The following is a 20,678-nucleotide window of genomic DNA, read 5'->3' on the forward strand; positions in this document are numbered from 1 at the left end:
GTGCGAAGCCAGATAAAAGCAGCAGGATTACTCTCGAGACCATTCAACATCAACAAGGGTGTAAGACAAGGGGATGTTCCATCATGCGTCCTCTTTAACCTGGCCATGGAGAAAGTGATTTGCGATGCCGATGTAAATGTGAGAGGCACAATCCTTTTCAACTCCACCCAACTGCACATTAATGAAGGCAAGTACATGGTGGCAGCGTCCGCGCCAATGGAAAAATTACGAACTTTTGGTCGCGTTCCAGAGGAGAATCCTCCAAAGAATTTTCGGCCCCTACATGAGGACGAATGATACCGTAGCCGAAATAACGATGGTTATGGATAAAATCCGGCTCAATAGGTTAATCCGTGTCGGTGAGTATGAATCTATCCGGAAAATCAATAGGGGCAATATCTATAGTAGAAAAAGAAGACTTGGCAAAAACTGCTTCACATTCAATGGCGTAGGTCAGGATACCAGACAGTTTCGGGGATGTCGAAGGATAAATGGAATTGACGCAAAACCAGGATGTCTAGAATTCCTTGCTAAGGCAAGCCTAGATCAGATACCGGTGCCGTGCCGTTGATGATGATAATGATGATGGCGCAACAGTTTAATCTAAACTAAACCTAAAGGCAATGTGCATTGCTCCCAACCGTAATTATTATTTTGATTGGGCTCAGGTTCTTATCTATGGGCGAATGAATTAATATCCAATATCGACGCTCTTATAGCAGACACTACGGGTTTTTATTGTTAGAATATAAAACTACAAACATCAGAAACGCTAATTCTTTTAAATTTAAGCCTTCTATTCCGACAGTTTAGCGCTTTAACCACAAAGTCTACTGAAAGATCTTTACTTTTGATAAAAATTGGAAAATATGAAAGATGTTTTAATAGCCATGTCAATTAATGTTTTCCTTATTATCCAAATACACAAATGTGTTTCAAAACTTAACCCCCGTTTATGCTCTATAAAGAGAATCGCCGAATCAAGTGACTAGAATGTCTAGTGGTGAATAAAATGAATATTCCTGCATCGCGTTCCGGTTGCCGTATACCGTCACCTAGCCGCAAAAACAAAAATCTAGCCGCAATTTATGGAGGAATCATTATCAACTAAGATTCGCATGCGATCGACACCGAAAATATCCGGCAATGTTTAGGTGAAGATCGAACATCAACACTTTATTGAGAAGAACGTTTAGTGTGGAACTTAGATTGGGTGGTTATTGCCTAAGGCAAAAACAAGTTAAAGGCTCGATTTGCCACGCGTGATTAAGCAAGGAAAGACGATAAAAATAATGACAATTGTCTTCTGAAATTAGAAAGGCATAATTTTGATTATTTGAAATAAGAAACAAATTTTCATTAAACGAAAACACTCCCCTTTCCCAGGGAAGTTGTCACTTTGTCCAATTATGACGCACCCCCTGATACTGGAACAATTGAAAACCTTGTAGTTCAAATTTGGCACCTTCAGACCACCACTTGGTTGGTCACTTGAAATGACTCCTCGCATAAAATGGATTTAACGACGCATACGAAATTGCATTCTTCGAAAGGATTATCTTCATTTACTCGAAAGATAGTACAAATGCAATTAATTACATTGTACGTTTTCCCCGAAATGTATTTGGCTTCAAATAGTCTGCTTGCGATTATATTTTACCAACAATTAATGACAAGAATAATAATAATCGTTAGCGCGACATTCCAATTGAACCAGGACCTTGAAGCGTGGTAGAGCAATTCATTACGACCGTAACGATACCCAGTAAGAGGCAAAATAATCAGCATTACGCCGGCTCGTGATTATTAGCGTGAATTAACTCACGTACTCATTAACAGCTGGGTTGACTGGTATCCGACATCCGGTCACGAATCCCAATGCCATCAATGAGATTTGAAGTACAACCTTCCTCTACGACAGCTTAGCGCTAACAGACAAGACAATAATACTGGATTAAAAAAAGTTGAAAAGATACTAAGAAAACCGAAAAATCGGATTCAGGTAAACAAGGCTAATATGTAATTTTTACCCAAACGAGGGTGGAAGAATAATATCTGGCGCCTTTCCCAATTGTGTTGGAAAACTAAGGATTTCTTTGTGTGAACAAATTATTAAAAAACAAAACTAAATATTTTCAAAGCACTACGGTACTGAAAATAAATCCTTAAAGAAGCCAATCTGCTCTCGAGATCAATGCGTGATCTAAGATACAACTCCCTGATATCAACAATGAGATGCATAACTAAGAATATACTAAACTAACCATTTTAATCTGAAAATAAAATATCTACAAGGTACTTACAATGGTATGTCGGTCTTCGAAGCCACACTTTAAAAAATACTTCAATTTTCGTACGAAAAACCCACTTTTTCTCAAATTCTCCGCCATTGCCGCTAATCTGAACGTGTCTTGTGTGTATCATTTTGCATTGAAAAATTACAAATTGTGTTCTCACGGTATGTAATGTATATTATTCCTTACAATACTTTTTTCATTTATAATTAAAAATAGAAATTTCTTTTCTTTCTTGTTTTGTATTAAAGTTATGCTTTGTGTTTTTCTCTTACATTCTGATTTGTTTCATTTTCCTTTTTCTATTTTCCACTTTACTTTTATGCAAATTTTTTGTATTTATAGATTTATATATAAATATACTTACTTGCTGCGCTTGCTACTAACATTATGACACCTACTACCCTTATTTTGTACTCTGCGTGCCTTTTTTATATCACTATGTAATGATGTTAAATCGGTTACGATACAGGACGATGTGGATGGATTGCTGCTAATTGAAGTAACTGGACCAACATTGTTATCGTTCGTATCGCAACGAGCTACACCATCGTCGCTGCTTCCAATGCTAGCTTCTAAACTGCACTGATTCACATTAAGGTTTGTTAATGGTCCGAGGACGTTGAGATCGGAATTGAAATTGCCCATTGCTAGGGTGAAGATGTCACCGCCGCCGTCGCTGGGTGTTGCATTCAAAGAATTTGACGTTATTGTAGATGTTATTCCTTGCGGGCGGCCACTACTGCTATTGTCATCATGTCGACGCTTTAATGCTCTGGGCATTGGCTTTGAGAAAGTTACTGCATCATCTTGTTTCTCTTTGTCATCTAAATTCGCATCCATTGCAATATCGCTTTCGTCAATTTCATCGCCACCTAGATCTTCTGGATTTACTCCTTGATTGATAAGCGCTTGAAAATCTTCCGGTGTAACCGGTGCGATTTTCTGACCGCAAGAGGTGCATACTTGTATGGCAGGACTTTTTGAACGCCAGTATTGTAATTCGGTTTTGCACTTGTTTAATTCCTGGAATGACAAAATAAATAATACTTTGAGTAAGAATTTAATTTATCTTGCTACAATGAAGACACTGAGACACATAATTGGGGATTGTAAAGGTTACTAAAATTAGTTTACCATCTTTCTGTCTATTTCTCTGTCACGCACGAAATTCGGTGGACATATAGGAACTATGATGTCCCACACAGAAAAATGTGGCATGAGTTTATGTTAAGCTTACAGGGGGGCTACTCATACATGCAAAGGGAAGAATGTAACACTTTTGTTCTCCTACTACATCCAATGGGGGGTATCAAATGAAAGGTTTCAATTAGGACTTCCGCAAGCAAGTTCGAGGTAAATTGCAAAATAAAATAGGAAGGGGTCAGATCAAAATGTGCCAAATTAAAGTGAAGCAGGACTCATTTTCGCAGACTGCCAAGCCCAAAAATCTGAAAAAGTTCAGGATAATGATAATACATATAAGACATAATTCTGGATTTTGTATGAAATCCAACTATTATTAACAAAGCTATAAAAAGTCAACGTTTCCTATTTCATGTGCATTTACTGCACTCTAAGCCATGCACGGCATTCTCATCATATGTGCAGTAGAGGTCAAAAATACGGAAGCATATCTTATGTATCGCTTGGGAACAAATTGAATCTACCTCTCGTCACTTCAAATACGAGAGATAGGACCAGTGCTGAGATTCGGAAACAAGCTTCAAAGGGGTTTGTACATTTTTCATAGAAATAAAGGATTTTTTATTGGTCTTGCAGCAAGTTTATTTCTTTCAAAAAATATATTATCATATTTGGATGGATAATTGTCATTGATGATATTGCCCTAGATGCCCTGGGCCGTAGATTTCGACACCAAGATATTGTGGTGTTCGATCATTTGATTGATTTCATATCAGTTAGCTGTTTGCATTTTTTAACCCTACTGTATATCAATATATCAGTAGGTACCACAATAAGGTGAGCTGCATGAAAATCCCTATTTTTCCTTCTAAGTTTTTTTAGTATCAGCATCGATTATTCGAAGCAGACACCGAACATGGACGTTATTACCTGCGGTATTCAATTTGCGTACATATAGCGAGTACACGGGAACCAAGTGGTTTTGCAGTAACTTGTAGTGGCACGTGCGGGGCGAGCAATTCACTCTTTGTCTCATAAGATTTTATTGTCAGCGTCATGGACACTAGTACAACGTATGGTTGCGTATGATTGCTTGTTGTAGTTGGCGAGTTGGTAACTGCAGTTCAGCGTGAATTCCGTCGATATTTAAATATTTATCGAAATAATTCGATCTCCACGGGTGACACATTCTTATGTTGTGTTAGTAAGCTTAGGACAACCAGTTCAATCCACAGAATTCACAAGCAAACTCTGCATAATCTCAAAGTAACAATGAGCAATGGAAAATTTCGGGGTCAACAGACCGTTTTTTTTTTTTTTTGAAAAAATGGTATTTCAGGTACTCCCGTCCAAACCCAAAATTACAAGTATACATTTATTTAAATCATGCTTATACATCACTGTAAGCCTTTAATTCCCCTTCCGCTATAAATACTTGTTTAATTCACTGAGAAAACTATCACAACACGAGTGAGGTGTAGCACGCTGGCTTGGTGACTGAGTTCGGCTGCCGTAATGGACAGAACGGAGTCAAAATCTCTGGTTATGAGGTATCGTCTAGGCGCCAAGATGACCAAAAACATGGTCCCTGGTACTAAAACTTCTTCGTCGTGTTATATGGTTCGCGTAAGCAGCATTATGCGCACGCTAGTCTGCAATGAGTTGTAAACAAAGCTTTATTACTGGCAGCGACGCAATTCCACCTGGCATCAAGGAGTGTGCAGGACTTTTTTAGCTGCAGCAGAAGCTAGTTGCCAAGAGTAGACAGAGACGCGCCACACCTGCGTGTCATTCACAGCTGCAGCAAGTAAATATTTGATTGACACAAGCACCCACGTGCTTGCAACCACAGGGATAATCGAGTTTTAAAGCTTTCAAACTCCGAATTCTTTCAGTCAAGAACGATTGACATGAAATTTTGATTGGGGAGTAGAGAATGGCATAAAAAACAAAAATATATTGCCGATGTGCACCTCAATGATATAAATAATAACGGAGCTATGAACAAAATAATGTAATTACCTGAATTTTTTCTATAAAAATCAATAAAAACAAAACTTGATTTTCTCATATAAATTACAAACCGAATCCCTTGAGAATCTACTGTATTTAAGCCTTCCCAATAAATTCTAAAAATTTGGTGGATTTATTAGTATTGCGTATTTTCGGGAAAAAGTGTGATTTGCAACAAAACTTTTTTTAAAAAAAAAAAAATATCAAAAAATAATGATAGTGAAAAATTCCTTTACCGAGAAAAAGACCACATTTTTGTATTTCAGTATTTTTTCACTGCCATTTTTATTTTTTAGGATATTTAAAAAAGAAATAAATGAGTTACCTGCCCGATTCAAAGAGCCATAAACAGCTCGATGAACTGGAAACAAAAATTTCTGGTACAAGAAGGTTATCCGTATACACCTCTAGTTGATACACAGTATAAATCAGGTCGTTGGTCAACTGGAGGAATCACGACATTTGTTAACTATAAGAAATGCCTACCCCGTCCCTAAAAATGCACCCCGACACAAGAGCGACAACTTACTAGCTAATCGTCCGTTATCAGCGGATCAATGGGCACTTGAAGTCTAACAGACTAACAAGATAGCACCCGACTTGCAAAAAGGCTGCCAAGCAGGGTGAAGGGATTATGAAATCCAAGTTAGGGGACATCACAATTGGGTAGTGCTACACACCATCGACAATTTCAAATATGAAGGATGCTTTCTACGAGCAATTAGACGCAGTTCAGGAGAAGCTTCCTAAAGGTGACATTGTGATCGTGATCGGTGATCTCAATGCGAAGAGCTTTGACAACACCTTGCTTGGGCACATGATGGAGAGCCATGGTCTTAGTGACCGTACCAATGGTAAAAGCTTTGTAGATTTCCGCAACTTTCACTGCCTCGTCATGGGTAGTACACTATTCGCCCTGCGGAAAGATCAGTTGAATTTCGATTAACTGGGAACGAACATCTAATCAGATCACAGAAAATTTAGGAGTTGCCTTCTGAATATTTGTAAATCGTCGGCTTCGAAAGGGACCATCTTCTGATGGTCGCCCACCTTCGCTTGGATGTTATTACTGGGGCTGCTCACAGGGAGACAGAGCGTCGGTCCCCAAACTTCAATACGGGCATTCCATGCAATTCGACTGACGTCCAACAGTGATCAAGCTTTAATGTTACTCAAGCGACAATCACTCTAAACAACCCAAGAGAGAATATTAATGAGCGCTCTGGGCTGACCTCCAAAAGGCCTTTGTTTCTGGTGCGGATGAAGCGTCGGCCAAAGGACGTTACAATATCTGGCTGACTGTGGAAACTTTGAGGTGGGTCACAATTCCAATTGCATTGATGAAGAAAACAGAAGCAGCAGCAAATAATAATAATTTCGAAACCATATACCGCATCACGAAAAATCGGAAAATCGTGGGGGCAGTTGAAGCACATCGTCAGAAGCCCAGAGATGGCGCGTAGACATGCATAACACACCATATGCATGTTTTAACGTATCAACAAATATTTATAAACCAATTAAAAAAAAATTCGTAAAAATTGAAAGAGCAACAAATTCTCTAGAAACTTAATTTAATAAATGCTGAAATTTATCGTCTTTGCCATTTATCCAATCTTTCAAGCATTTCAGCCGCTATTTCTCGGGAATTTCGTACCAAGCCTTTAGCAGAGCTAATTTTAACAATTTAATTGATGCATAAGATAAATTTAGCGTAAATTTTGTCTTTAAAATCCCTCAATGGAAGAATCGATTGGGTGCAATCAGGATTATTAGACGATCATGTATTCTATTCCGAAAATGCAGAAAAATTGTTTGTGGACCAGTTTAAAATGTTTTGCACAGAATGGGCCGGCATGCAGTCCTGTTGGAAAATTCAATGGTCGTTTTTCTTGCTACGTTGTTCCATTGATATTGAACCCACCATCAACGAAAATCAGATGTTTTTCAATCCAACAGACATCTTCCTATACCATAACACTTTTGGTGAATGTAGAGGTCGGAAAACTCGTACCTCTAGAATTTAGATTCGCATAGATTCATCGGAAATTTTCAAGTTTATCTCTGCAATTTTTCAGCATGTCAAGTCCAAGTTGTTTTCCCAAAATCCTCGGTCTTGTATTTTCCACTTTTTGCGGCATTTCGCTCCTCGATTGTTCTTCATTTCGTAAGATATTGTCCCCAAATCCGCCTGCATACTCGAACGATCGGTTTGAACATTTTTACATAATAAATCATGTTGGGAGAAATACATTATTTTAAACTCTTCCTACTCAAAAAGTAGAGATTGGAAAAGAAACTCGTAGAAGGGACTGTTGTTTTGATGTTTTTTACGCCGAAATAGTAATTTCACCTGCCTAATTACCGAGTGAAAAAAAAACCAATTCGGAGCGCTCATTTATTCACTGTAATGGTTTCAAATTCTCACAAGGCGGGAAAGAAAATGCGGTAATTGGCTCACTTCATGCGACTCCACTAGGCTAGTTTGAATGTTAGCTACGTGGTGCATACGATTCCAAGTTCTAAGGTAATCATTCAGTTTTTCTCGTGGTTACGTGAAAGGACAATTCGACAATTTGCATTACGTTTCGACAAGTAAAACGCCCTCGCGACGAAAAGTATAAAAACGGAAAGATCAATATGTGTTTAATGCACATTATTTATACTACTACTAGAATAATAGTGTTGTAATGTTGGCGCGAATATTTGTCTCCATCGGTGGCTTCAAACATGTTTTCTATTTTGTAAATGTGAGAAATTAATGCAAATCCTTAACATATTGTCATATAATTGATTTGCAGATCCAAGCGTAAAAGTTATGGAAACAATGTGATGAAAAGAGGACAATTAATGTGCAAGGACAGTTTTTGCACGGTTTTGGCGGAGACAACGCCTGAACACAAAATGCACAAGAAGCTTCGCTCGTACCTTTACCTAGTGGCGATAAAACGTATGTTTTTGGAAGATTCACAGGCCGCAAAAAAGGATTTGCACTGAGCAGGATTTCAACCTTGGGCCGGTTGAATATTCCGTGGAGTGTCTTCTGTGATATAATTTGTATAAGACTCATTGATCTCTTGCAAAATGCTGGACGAAACCGTCAATGAGCTTATCACTTGCACAACGGTAAGTGTGATGGTAATGAAACTGAAGAACAATCTGATTGTGTGGTTGCCCTATACTCCACCAAGGAGTGAACAGGAAATACTATGTTATAGTCTAATCGTGAACTTAAGCCTTATAATCGGCTAGAGGGACTTTCATTCGAAACCGCAAAGGTATCCTACAGCACAATATGGACATTGTGCTCTGCCGACGTTATTACACTAAATTGACTCAGGTACCCATTCACTCTTCACTTGACTGACATGATTTCAATAGCTTACAATGTAAATCTTTCCATTATGAGAAATTTGAAGCCCAGTCTCCTGTTTCGAGAGCTTAGAGGTCTAACCACTAAGCCGTCCACATATTCACTTCATACTTTTCAAAATTAAATCACAATTATATGTGTCAACTGCAATTTAAAAATCAACACTTACTTGTAATAGCGTCGAAAATTTACGTGACATTTCCTCATTCTTTTTATCATTTTCATCCAAACGATTAGCATATTCCAAGGTTTGTTTCTGCTGGTCAGCCAAAAGCTTTTGTTGCTCTGCTATCTGCTTGCCCTGTTCCGATGATTTTCGTTTACAGTTACGCAGTTCGTTTCGCAACACCGTAAGTTGATTGTTGTACATTTTCATTCCTTGCTTGATTTTACGAATACCTTTTCGTAACACCATATTGCTTTGAGGAGGTGACGACATTTGAGACGAATCATCCGATAAATCTGATGTCGTCTTCAACGAATACGTTTGCTTACTTTTTGCTGTTAATAAATAATTAATAATGAATTTTAGAATATGCATAAAAGCCGTGAAAAGTTTATAATTACATGTAAAATTCATAAAATCCTTACTAAAGTAGACAATTTTGGGAAGGTTCGGCTCTATATGCTCCTTAAAATATTCCATCGCCATAGTAGATAGGTCAAATAGTTCGTCAGTTACCTTAAACGGCCGTTCCAGCTTTGGCGTGGTACGAATATAATTCAAAACGTTGTAAACCTCATCCAATATCTAAAAGTAACACATATTTAGTTTAAAATATTCCTATCCTGATTTAACACATTCTAATTAAACAAAATAATCTGCTTTCTAGAAGCAACTGTAACTAAATCAATGTTTTCTAGAAAATACTTTGTATTGAATCTGACAAGAGAATGTCATTATCCACGCCAACACTTTATTAAATATAATTGAAAATAATTACCCCTCCAGGAAAGAAACAACAATGCTTCCTTTCGATATGTTTGCCGAAAGTCATTTGCAGTAAAGAGAGTCTCATATAACAGGTTTCAATAATGTCACACTCGCATGCTAAGGGATGATTCCGTCGAGCTGATTCACGCCGCGGCATTTTTCCTTTAACTGTCTGAAAACGAGTCAGCATTTGCGTTTGTAATTTCGAAAATGTTGAATTCAAAATGGCACTGCAAATCTGATTCATTTGCGTTGAAACCTGGAAACCAAACCATCATTATTCCCAAGTCGGATGAATACTCTTAATATGATAACACTTACCACTCGCAACTGACCCACTTTCTTGTAACCTACGTAGGAGAAAATCTTATCTAAAATCTCCATGGGTAGATCGAAAAGAGTTAACGTTTCACGTTGAGTTGATGAGCGCCGAACATCGCCATCTTCAACGCTACCGTGGTTTCTTGATTGCATTAGCGAAGATGATAGAACAACACTTGTACAAGGTTGTGAGATTTTTGAAGATGACGATGGACATGTCATGCCAGACAGTGCCTGGTTAGATTGTCTGGTATTTACGGAAATTCGGGTGCAAGTATCCTCGCAAGGCGTCCCTTGGGACGCTATTGTGCTCATTTGACGTGTTGAAACCATTTTCAACTAAATACCAAGAATCTGAAACAAAATAAACCACATATATAATATATAACGCGTACATATAATTATATAACTAGCTAGAACGAGCACTTATGCAAACATTTCAACTATAAATGTCCCAAAAATGAATAATCATAATCAGTAAGAAATAAATAAGAAATAATCCGCACTTATCAGAATAATATCTAACAGGAAATGCTATTGTGTACATTTCCCTTTTTGTGAAAGCAACACAATATCAATCTAAGAATGATATCTCAGTTCCTCTCTTCCAAAATAACATACTAGGCTGATTTATAATAATTTTTATAAGACAAATGACTCCCAATTGCTTGCAATTCGAACAAATACGACCTAATTACAATATAAATTCTTCAAGGAAGGCGCCATTCAGTGGTACCCGCTCTCCCAAGATGGGCGACGAGTGGATCGCTCCAAAAGCACTAGTTGCAGAACAATATAGGAGTACGGACGTCTGGGGAAGTCCTAGGAGGAGTTGAGGGGCCTTTCAGCGAACGGTCCACCAAGAGATGAATAGCAATCATATAAACCACGCTTCCCAATCAAATGGCTCATTGTAAATGGAATGCATTGATGAACAGAAAATCGAGCACATCGAACATTTTATATGAATAAGTAACGTTTATTCTAGTGATGGTGATCGATGCCATCATAACCTAAAAGTTAAATTTTTTTTTGTGAAATATTTGGAAATGGAATTGGGAACTTACAAATTGTTTTTCTTTGATTAAATCGATAAAATATTGTAGTAATTGTACTATTTTTTCCGAATTTTAAAATCACTTTTATGGTGAAAATCGATTACAAATTGAATAAATACAAACATCTCCAAAAAAATATTCTCGAAAAAATCGAGCTCGACCAAACGCTGTTGTGACGTTACATTGGTATGGCAAATCGAAATGGAACAAATTATCCAGTTTAGAAAATAAATGGAAATTAGCAGAAAACGCGTACCATTCGTACTTTTCCTAGAAGGCGCAAACATAAAACACAATCGAAGGGGAGTGTTCAACCATCAAATGAAGGGAGGAAATCGGCACTTATTTCTGTTGCTGTTACTTGGAGACAATTCTAAAATCTATTGCCGATCATAATATGATAATCTAATTCGACGATTGAGGTCGATAAACTTAACTGCTGCCAACGAAGAGATGATAAAATTAGCAAAAATCTACTGAGCTTCCAATCATCAAGACAAGTTTCAACAAACAATTTGAATAAAGCAAAAAACGCCAAAACGACGCTACAGGTAGGGACTCATTTCAGGACTAAACTTTTGGCTATCGATAACACGATTTTTTATGAGGAATTAAAGGATCCACTCGTAGGCAAGCACCGGAAGTAATCCTAAATTATTAAGTACGTCAACACACCACCTGTCTTGCTTAATTTATAACGTGCAAAGAATGCGACGAGGATATTTTTTTTCTCAGCAAAAAAGTGGAGGTGTTGATTTTAGGAGAAAATTTCTCGAATTTCATCAATAGACAAATAAAAGATAAATCAAAGAGTTCTGTTTATTATGCGAGTTCTTAGTTTAGAGCAAAGCATAAAAATGCTTATTGCTTTGATGGATATTTCTGCAAGCTTTATTATGTTGTAATTTAAAAAATGCATAATTTCTTAAATTTATTTTGATGCAGTAACCTTTCTGGTTACCTGTCAAAGAAGATGGTGGCAACGTCAGCACCAAAAAACAACCAACCAACAACATCAAACCGCACTTACAGTTACGACGATGAAATCCGCGCACGGTTGTTGGCAGCCAACAGAGCCTATTTCAGCTTACAAAAATTGTTCCGCTCGAAACGTCTCACTATAGAGTCAAAGCTCTTACTGTATAAGACAATGATCTTGCCAGTCCTCATTTATTCCTCGGATACTTGGGTTCTTCGTAAGAAAAATTGCGAGCCCTTGGCTGCGTTGAAGAGAAAAATCCTCCGAAGGCACCCAACATGAGAATGGACGATTCCATAGCCTACATAACGACGAAATCTATGAGCGATACCATGACCGTCAGGTTGTGGATAATATCCGGCCCAATAGCTATGGTGGGCGGGTCACTTAATCCGTATGGATGAGGATGATCCAGCGCGGAAAGTCTATAAGGGCAATATCTTTGCTAGAAAAAGAAAACGAGGCAGACCCTCCCTGAGATGGAACGATGGCGTAGGTCAGGATAACAGACAGCTTTTAGGGATACCGAATTGGTGGAAGAACTAGTTAAGTGAGTTTGAATTTTCGATGTGGTACGAAGACCATAAAAAAGAATACTCCGCTAATCATGAGGAATCTTCCGGACTGACTCAGCCCTAGACATTTTTAAAAGATTTATTTATTGCCTATTATGCTTATTATATAGACCAAGAAACTTCCAAACTAACCCTAAAATTAATAAGAGAAACGGCCATCCCAGCATAAACCAACTCTTGATCCAAATGCGCGTATTTACATCGCTTAATAACATTACTTTATTAGGTGTGTGAAAATGACTGCTCGCATTACCGCTAGATGACAATATCTTTGGACCTACATGTGGCAATACTGCATCCGAAAGGCCTATGTCCCAGCTATCTAACGACTCAAGAAGACTATACACAGGAGGTGAAAGTTGTCAAAAAAGCAGGACAAAAATGAATCATCCAAGTCAAGATGGCAGTGCGTTCTGCACAAATGGTAATGTATATGTATCGTGTTTCTATAGCACTTCTGTGTGTGCGAATCTATGTAACTAAGCAAACAGCTATAAACAACCAATATATAAATTTGTATTGTATAGGAAATTGATAAAGTGTCATTGCACTATTACTCAGATCGCCGCCTTCTACGACTGGTTTTGGCACCAAGCTGGAAAATGTCTATATCCAATGCGGCCAGATGCACTGACACCATCCCAAAAATAGAAACCAATGCGAACGCAACTACGACCTTGACTGAAAAGCCCCGCCCATTGGACGCTATATTTTTGTCCCACAAAATTTCAAGGCTTGCCTAGGCAGTTTCATATCCTGTGTATAATCTTTTTAAGTTGACTTCATTTTTTATCGTGTCAATAAATTCCACGTTAACCAAACTTATTGACATCGCTGGCGTTATAGGCACAGTCTGCCAATCTGCCAAAATTGCAAGCAGTATTCGATGCAGACCACTGCGAAATGCTGCGGCAGCTTGTTGACGCGTTGGTGATCGATCGATCATCTATAGAATACCACCTAGAAGAAATGGGAAAGACTCGAAAGGAAGGGAAATGAGTGGCACTTGAATTGTATGAGAAACATTGGAAGACGTCTGCAGGGGCGCAAACTGATGGAAGTAGAAAAATTGCGAACAACGCATTCGAAGAATCCTACGAAGAATTTTTGGTATCCTACATGATGATGGACGATTCCGTAGCCTAAATAACCGAGAACACTATGAACGATACCATAACCATCAAGCTGTGGATAAAATCCGGCTCAAAAGGTTACGATGGGCAGGTCACTTAATCCGTATGAATGAGGATGATCCAGCCCGGAAAGTCTATAAGGGCAATATCTATGGTAGAAAAAGAAGACGAGGCAGACCCTGCCCTGCCTGCGATGGCGTAGGTCAGAACCCCAGACAGCTTTTAGGGATATAGAATTGGTGGACCTCGGCGCAAAGCCGGGATGTCTGGAGTTCCTTATTAAGGCAGGCCTAGACCGGATACCGGTTGTTGCGCCGTTGATATTGATGAATATGTAGGGAATATAGGCATCGCCTTTCAAAGGCCATATTACTTTTACACACGTATGCTTGGCTACACGCGCAACTACATCATTCCTCTTTAGGATAAACATCAAATAATATCGTAACCTGGTTATCGTCAAATTATAAATCGTTTACCTCTGCTGTCGACAATAACCTGCAATGATCCTCCGGATATTATCAGTGACTTAGGCTACTAGGCTACCATTTAAACTACATTCCACATAGCGGATCAACTTGTCTGTGTAAAATCTGTATAAATTCGGAGATCAAATTATCAAAATTAGTGATTGGAGGTTCAGGTAATCAAGACACAATGTAAAGCCTCAGCTGTGAATTTATTTCCAGGCGAAGTATTTTGTATCACACCAAAGAGGAGTCCGATAAACTTGTATCCTGCAACCGATATCGTTTTTTTTCGGCTGCGCGATAATAATTCCTTGCTTTCTGAACGTGAAAAGAGTACAGTGGAGGATTTCTTTCTTTAAACAGCTTATCTTTTGGGACGACATTTCTATCACTCATGGTTCTAGATGAAAGTAGTGCTTTAAACCAGCATAAACCAAAAATTAAAGTGCCAACATGGAAGCTAAACTTGATTTCTCGTAGCATCAATCGATTTTTGATAAACTGTTCAAAATCTGATTTTACTACATTCAATATAAAGCGAATGAAATTTGAAAAGGTCATCCAACTATCGTTCTAATACTATCTATGATCAAGTTTCAATTAGATCAGGCAGAGCAGTTACTTTAGTAAACATAGAGATCGTTGCTATGCTCAAGGATCCATAAACGTAAATTGCATTAGACAGGGATCTAGAAAAAGATGGAAAACCTCTAGACACTACAAGGATGCCGGAAAAATTTCATTTCGTGGTAATCTAACATAGTCGATTAACTATGTAGAATCAATCCTAAAATGAATTCATCAACAATCTGCATTTCAATGAAGATACTAAAACGGAATTCGCTACTTACCAAGAAACGCCTCACGTGACTTCTAGTTCCCCTTTCGTTACTTCCGTTCCGGGGGTAACTACTAATGGGAATATCCAGAAACGATCAGTTTGTGCCACATCCGGAAAGCCGATTCACTTTGAAGCAGATCACGGTAGCCAATGAGCCAGCAACCGTGTCATCCAAACAGGGAACTTTCTTTCGAGTCAACGAAAGGACCTCCCTCAGAGCGACGATTCCAACCCGAATGTAACAACTCAACGCACAGGAGGCAAGTAGACCTGCAAGAAAGAAACATAAGCAAACAAGATACATTACACAGGCCAAGCGAGCAGCTAGAGGTAGATAGCTAGATATGTACAAACGAGAAAGTAATTTGTGGTAATTTATGGGACCCAATTATTGGAACGGAGACAAATTCACTAGCGAGAAGGCAATACTCGGCCGTGATATTGCACACAAATGGTGGCCGCACGATGCCAAGTGTGTAATGTGTAATCCTCAAGTTCGATACTTGTCGTGCCTTTATCCAAGAGCCCAGAATCGGGCCCGAAAACTGCAGTAATAAATGCCAACTACAAGTTAAGCTTCCCGATAGGGCAACTACTCTTTGCACACACTACTCGGGTGCGGAGCAGGGGAGCCTTTCGAAATTGAATTGCCTATCCCCGAAAATGTAAACTTTAGCTACCAAATTGACAAGACTTCCTCCACTCACGGGCACTGCTAGTAACCGTCACACTCCTCCTCCTCCTGCCCTCCTTTCCCCTTTCCCAACCGTTCAACTCCAGTTCAACCTCTTTCAACTTGTTACCAACTCCACAATTGAATCATTACTTCTCCACGATTTTCCTGCCTATCGTTCTTCCTCATCCGACCAGCCCTCTCTTCCGTTTTTCCACCAGTAATTCATACCGACTTGCACCCAATCTTCACATTTCAACAACGATAAAGCCAACAGAAAGGGAAACGGAAAAATTAGAAATTAGCGTCGATTCCTTTTCCCACTCTTCCGCAGCGAGCGATTTACTTTTCTGATGTTCCTCCTCCGACTCGACCACGACACCTCTCGCGGACCATTCTACGATCCACTGTTCCACATACACACTGTCATTACTTGGACGGGAGAGCGAGAGAGGCGAGAGCCAAGAGAATCAACTCAGAGTCACTGTCAACGGATGTCGGTTCAACTCAAATTGAAAACCACAAATCCACTTAATCCAATATCAAAGAAATTCACACAGCCATGGAGAAATCGTTCCATTTTGGGTCCCCGTATAAAATCTGCCTAACTCTCGGGCGTAAGGGTTACAAAGAATGAATTCAGGAACGACACAAACTTTGTCTCCTGCTGCTTTCGGCTCGCACTCCACACACACCAACTCTGCCTGCCGTCGTTTCGCCCCGAACACCGAGACAAGAACAAACAAGATGCGACCGAGCTGAGGCTCCGCTCTAGAGACGCGATTCGATTTCCTTTCCTCACTTCGCGATTTTCGCTATAAGCCCGTCATGTCTCCCAGCGATTGCCTAAGCGGATCGAAACTGCACGGCCCCGTAGAATGGCCTCGCCAACACACGACCGCCACTCGCCTAAGGAAATTACTGCCGAACACTGGAAACCACTTGAAAACCCCAAGTGCACGACTACCGAGCAAGAAACTACAATGGCCCCGCCACGGCTCCCGTTGAAAAGTGTCGAGCGATTGTGCGAGCTTCGCTGGTGGACCCTTTTGAAATTTCTTGTCTCGTCGCTTCCTCTTTGTGCTGCTTCTTCCACACTTTTTCGATGTTTGCAACTTTTCTCTTTCATTCACTTATCACTGTCACTTACTTGCAGCTCTGTCTCGGCCTACCCAATTGATTTCTCGGGAAATCCGTACAGCTATCCTATTCTAACATCGTGTCTTCCAGCTCTCCTCTCGTGAGACTCGAAGTGTTAGTTATTCCGATCGATTTCGATGTTCTCCTTCGCGATTTTCTCTTGCATGGAGAGTGTGGAATGTAAGAGAGCTGCTAGCATCGAGTCTCGAACTGACTACTCACTCCCAGTCCGCTCCATATCATTTGTTTACAGCCGCGATGACAGGTGCACAGACAAAAAAGTTGCCGCCACGGGAAGTTTCGCGGCGCTGATTTCGACTTCTCATCGAGGGGAAATTCGCGTTCAAGGGAGCACATCACTCTAGAAATTCCACGGTGCAAGCTTCCTTGGCGCAAATTTCAATTCGAAAATTTCAACGACCTTCACGATTGTAGTCCAAAGATAACATCAGTGACCGAAAAAACAAAATGTAAAAAACATTTTAAATAAAGGACTTGACGACAGATAGTGAACAAACGAAAGCTGATTGATGAACCCTGTCTTTTTGAAACAGTTTTGTATTTTGGGAGCAACTAACCACCGAAATCTTTTTGCAACTTTTGCAGCTTCTTGGGTGGAAGTTGTTTTTGCAAAATCTTGCAGGGAAATTTCACTTTATAACGCTAAAAGTTGCTTTCATCCCAAATGTGCACGGTAATATGCTTTAAGACAATTTATAATTCCTCGATCGAGTGGCTGAATAAAGCTGCTTGTATTTGGAGGCGGGAAACAATTCTAAAATTGACAAAGGTTTATTTTGCTGCAGTTTGTGTTGACTATTAGGAGCAATTGAATTATAATATGGTACAGGGACTGTCTACCTGTAAAGGAGTGAAATTATTTTGCACTTTCGATCATGCTTATCAGACCCATCGAAATCGCATATACAAAGCAACGGTAGCATTTGCACGCACCTTTTTATCCTAGGGGCATTGTCGTTCCAATATGCTAACCTACCTCAAGAAAGTACTAAATGGAATGGGGCCGATTCATCCGCGTTGTAGGTGCAGCTAATTTCGTATTCGCTCGCTTTATGAAAAGAGACATTCACAGGCTTTCCACCTAACAAGCCACCCAGAAACGATCAAAGTTAAACATTTGAATGAATTTGATGGCATTTTCTTTTAACATTGGACTTTTAAAAATACTAAGCACAGGGATGCGATCCGTTACCAACAAGTTAATATGTAGATTTGAATAAGTTCAAAGTTCAAGGCTTCAAAATCATCACCAAAAAGAGCAGAAATCAGTAAAACAACAGCAAATCAGTAAATAGATATAAAAAAAAATATGCGCATGTGTGTGTAGCATGGTACTGCTATCATTCGTTTAACGAAGTAACTTGAATTTGCATTTAACCCCAATTCGCCTAAAATTTCTTTTGCACTTATGGGAATTTTGCAATTATCAACCAAATTCTAGAACAAATTTGAAGCAAAGGCATGTTGCTTAAAAAATTCGTGCATTTAAAGAAGATTCGCGTTGGATGTGTATCTTGCATTTAAATGGGACCGCTATATACGAAAAAGTTAAGAAAGTTTCGGCCAACACAGGAAACTGTAAAAAGTTGACTTTTCCGAGTTCTCTTTCCATTTTGTTTTTTGCCGATTGTCACTGTTTAGATATTTGCAAGAAACAATAAAACTTTAATGCTATCTGTATTAACCGTTATAAAGTATGCGCATTCAGCTTGAATGTACATGTGTGCCGAAGAAGCGATTAGCAATGGTTGAAAGTCGCTGCATTTTTAAAAAACTAGAACAAGTTATTTCGGCTAGTTGGTGAGCAACGCAGTTTAGTGTTTAAAAGCTGGTGATTTCCAAAATTAAGACAAAAAAGGAATATTTTGTATATTCCTTTTTTGCTTACAACATCAAGTAACTGTGAGACAATTTCCATAAAAACTTTTTATAAGTAAAATACGAAGATATGAAAAGTACACAACCCGGAAGAAACTGTCTTATTTGAAGGTATATTTTGAAGGGATCTTCTCACAAATATACTATAATAAAAATGTGAATGATTTTAAGGCAAATCAAGGGTAGTTTTTAAAATTTAAGCGCCGGCAGCGAGAGATCATTTATTCACTCGCGAATGAGCCATTATTAATAATAATAGTAACAATCGTTGGGGCAAAAATCCGATTGAATCAGGGCCGTGAAGTGTGTTAGAGCACTTCATTCAGGACACATGATTTCAGTACCCTATAGGAGACAATGTGGTCAGCACTGCTCTCGCCCGAGATTATTGCCCTGATATGAATCAGGAACTCATTCACAGCTGAGTCAACTAGTATCCGACGTCAAATCAGGATATATACGCCACTGCCACCAGTGAGATTTGAATCGCGACCTTCCGTACAACAGGCTTGTGCTCTAACCACTGAGCTATCCGCACACATGTAAATATATTGCACATGAAAAAAGTCTAAAGTATTACAAAATATTTATTTTATCTAAGTTCACTGCTTATTTATTATTCAATGTATATTTACACATATATACTTTTTAAATTATTTTTATTTATTTATTCCTAAAACGTTGATAATTCAAAAAAGTTGACAGGCCTAAAATAACAAGAAAAGCAAATGGCAAATGCCCTGAAAATCATAACCTGGAATGCAAATGGACTGCAAACAATACCTTCAAGAATTAGAATTTTTTCTTATACTGACAAGAGACATATAGCTTATGTTAGAAAGCCACTTTACGGCATCCATCAACTCCAAAATCCATGGCTTTTACTCATACCATACAACACATTCCAGCCCGCAGCCAGAGGGGGAACTGCAATCTTTGTTCAAGGAGATATCAGACATCACGAGGAATAGAATATTAAAGAAGAAAAATACAGCTTATGACTATTGATGCGCAGCTATATATATATATTAAAGAAAGATGTGAAGACCTTCGCAATATAGTGCCCGCCCCATTCGGGTTGAAAGGTTTTCTGTTCATCTTATGTGAGGAAGTTTCTTTGCACATTTTTCCATTCGTATATAGCCAAAAATTCAAAATATTCTTGTTTCCTCAAACTCCAAGATGTATGGTATGAAAATATTACAGACATAGATATTATGCTTGCCCTAATCAAACAAACATTGCCTATTATCGATTACTGTACATACATATATGTCTGTACTTATATATATTAAACGTACGCATATTTCTGATTTACTTCGCATACATAAAAGATAGGTTGAACATTTCGTAGGCTAACACACAGATGGCGCTACTAGTATTAAATAATTTAACGTTTAACGTAAGACATTTTCTCAAACGGAGAACTTGGTCGACGCACAGGCCTGATACTCGTACGCACTGTGATTGGAAGACGCAAGTGGCAATGAATGGGTCAGACATTAAGGGGGAGCCCCAATTGCATTGCTGCAGTGGAATCCACTCTCCCAAGATGCCTGACGAGTGAGTCACCCCAAGGGCACTTGGCCCAGAACAGAAAAGGATAAAGAGGCTGTTACAGACGAAAACATCAAAAAAGTCCACAAAATTATTTTAGATGACCACAAAGTGAAGTTGATCGAGATTGCAGAGGAACGTATTTTACATATTGTGTATGAATGGCTTGGATATGCGAGAGCTATGTTCAAAGTTGGTGCCGCGCGAACTTACAATCAACCAAAAACAACGAGTTGAAGATTCTGAGCAGTGTTTAAAGCTCTACCTTCATA

General features: G+C 38.9%; 1 protein-coding gene and 1 long non-coding RNA gene across 8 annotated transcripts in view; one reads left to right on the top strand and one right to left on the bottom strand.

Annotated features, from left to right (window-relative positions):
• The window catches only part of LOC119654398, a 17,328-nt gene extending 14,241 nt beyond the window's left edge, over nucleotides 1–3,087 (top strand). The window contains exons 2-3 of one of the 2 annotated variants that reach the window (XR_005249818.1): nucleotides 2,767–2,894; nucleotides 2,949–3,087. This is a non-coding gene — a long non-coding RNA (uncharacterized LOC119654398). Of the gene's footprint in view, nucleotides 1–2,639; nucleotides 2,895–2,948 lie in introns of both variants that reach the window. The other variant, XR_005249819.1, reaches the window with a different exon arrangement.
• Nucleotides 2,446–16,870, bottom strand: LOC119654393. Of its 6 annotated transcripts, none has more exons than XM_038059773.1 (7): nucleotides 16,467–16,868; nucleotides 15,148–15,407; nucleotides 10,082–10,435; nucleotides 9,771–10,019; nucleotides 9,418–9,577; nucleotides 8,996–9,327; nucleotides 2,446–3,320 (listed from the first exon to the last, which is right to left on the bottom strand). In XM_038059773.1, exons 3-7 carry the CDS (start codon nucleotides 10,412–10,414, stop codon nucleotides 2,658–2,660), a joined length of 1,737 nt encoding a protein of 578 aa, XP_037915701.1. In that variant the 5' UTR covers nucleotides 10,415–10,435; nucleotides 15,148–15,407; nucleotides 16,467–16,868; the 3' UTR covers nucleotides 2,446–2,657. The 6 variants fall into 6 exon arrangements, with proteins under 6 accessions (XP_037915701.1, XP_037915700.1, XP_037915695.1 ...); XM_038059772.1 differs by having other exon boundaries at nucleotides 9,394–9,577; nucleotides 16,467–16,867; XM_038059767.1 differs by having other exon boundaries at nucleotides 8,996–9,577; nucleotides 16,467–16,870.
• Nucleotides 16,871–20,678: the final 3,808 nt, after the last annotated feature.

The sequence above is a fragment of the Hermetia illucens genome, chromosome 4 (genome assembly GCF_905115235.1).
Source record: "Hermetia illucens chromosome 4, iHerIll2.2.curated.20191125, whole genome shotgun sequence".
In the NCBI taxonomy this organism is placed as follows: Eukaryota; Metazoa; Arthropoda; class Insecta; order Diptera; family Stratiomyidae; genus Hermetia; species Hermetia illucens.

Bases quoted from the DNA above. Each gene is read 5' to 3' on its own strand.
- LOC119654393 (XM_038059767.1), bottom strand. From the start codon at position 10,414: ATGGTTTCAACACGTCAAATGAGCACAATAGCGTCCCAAGGGACGCCT. The intron at 10,020-10,081 runs GTAAGTGTTATC...TTTGGTTTCCAG, and splicing joins AAGTGGGTCAGTTGCGAGTG to GTTTCAACGCAAATGAATCA. The intron at 3,321-8,995 runs GTAAGTGTTGAT...TTGTCATTCCAG, and splicing joins AATTTTCGACGCTATTACAA to GAATTAAACAAGTGCAAAAC.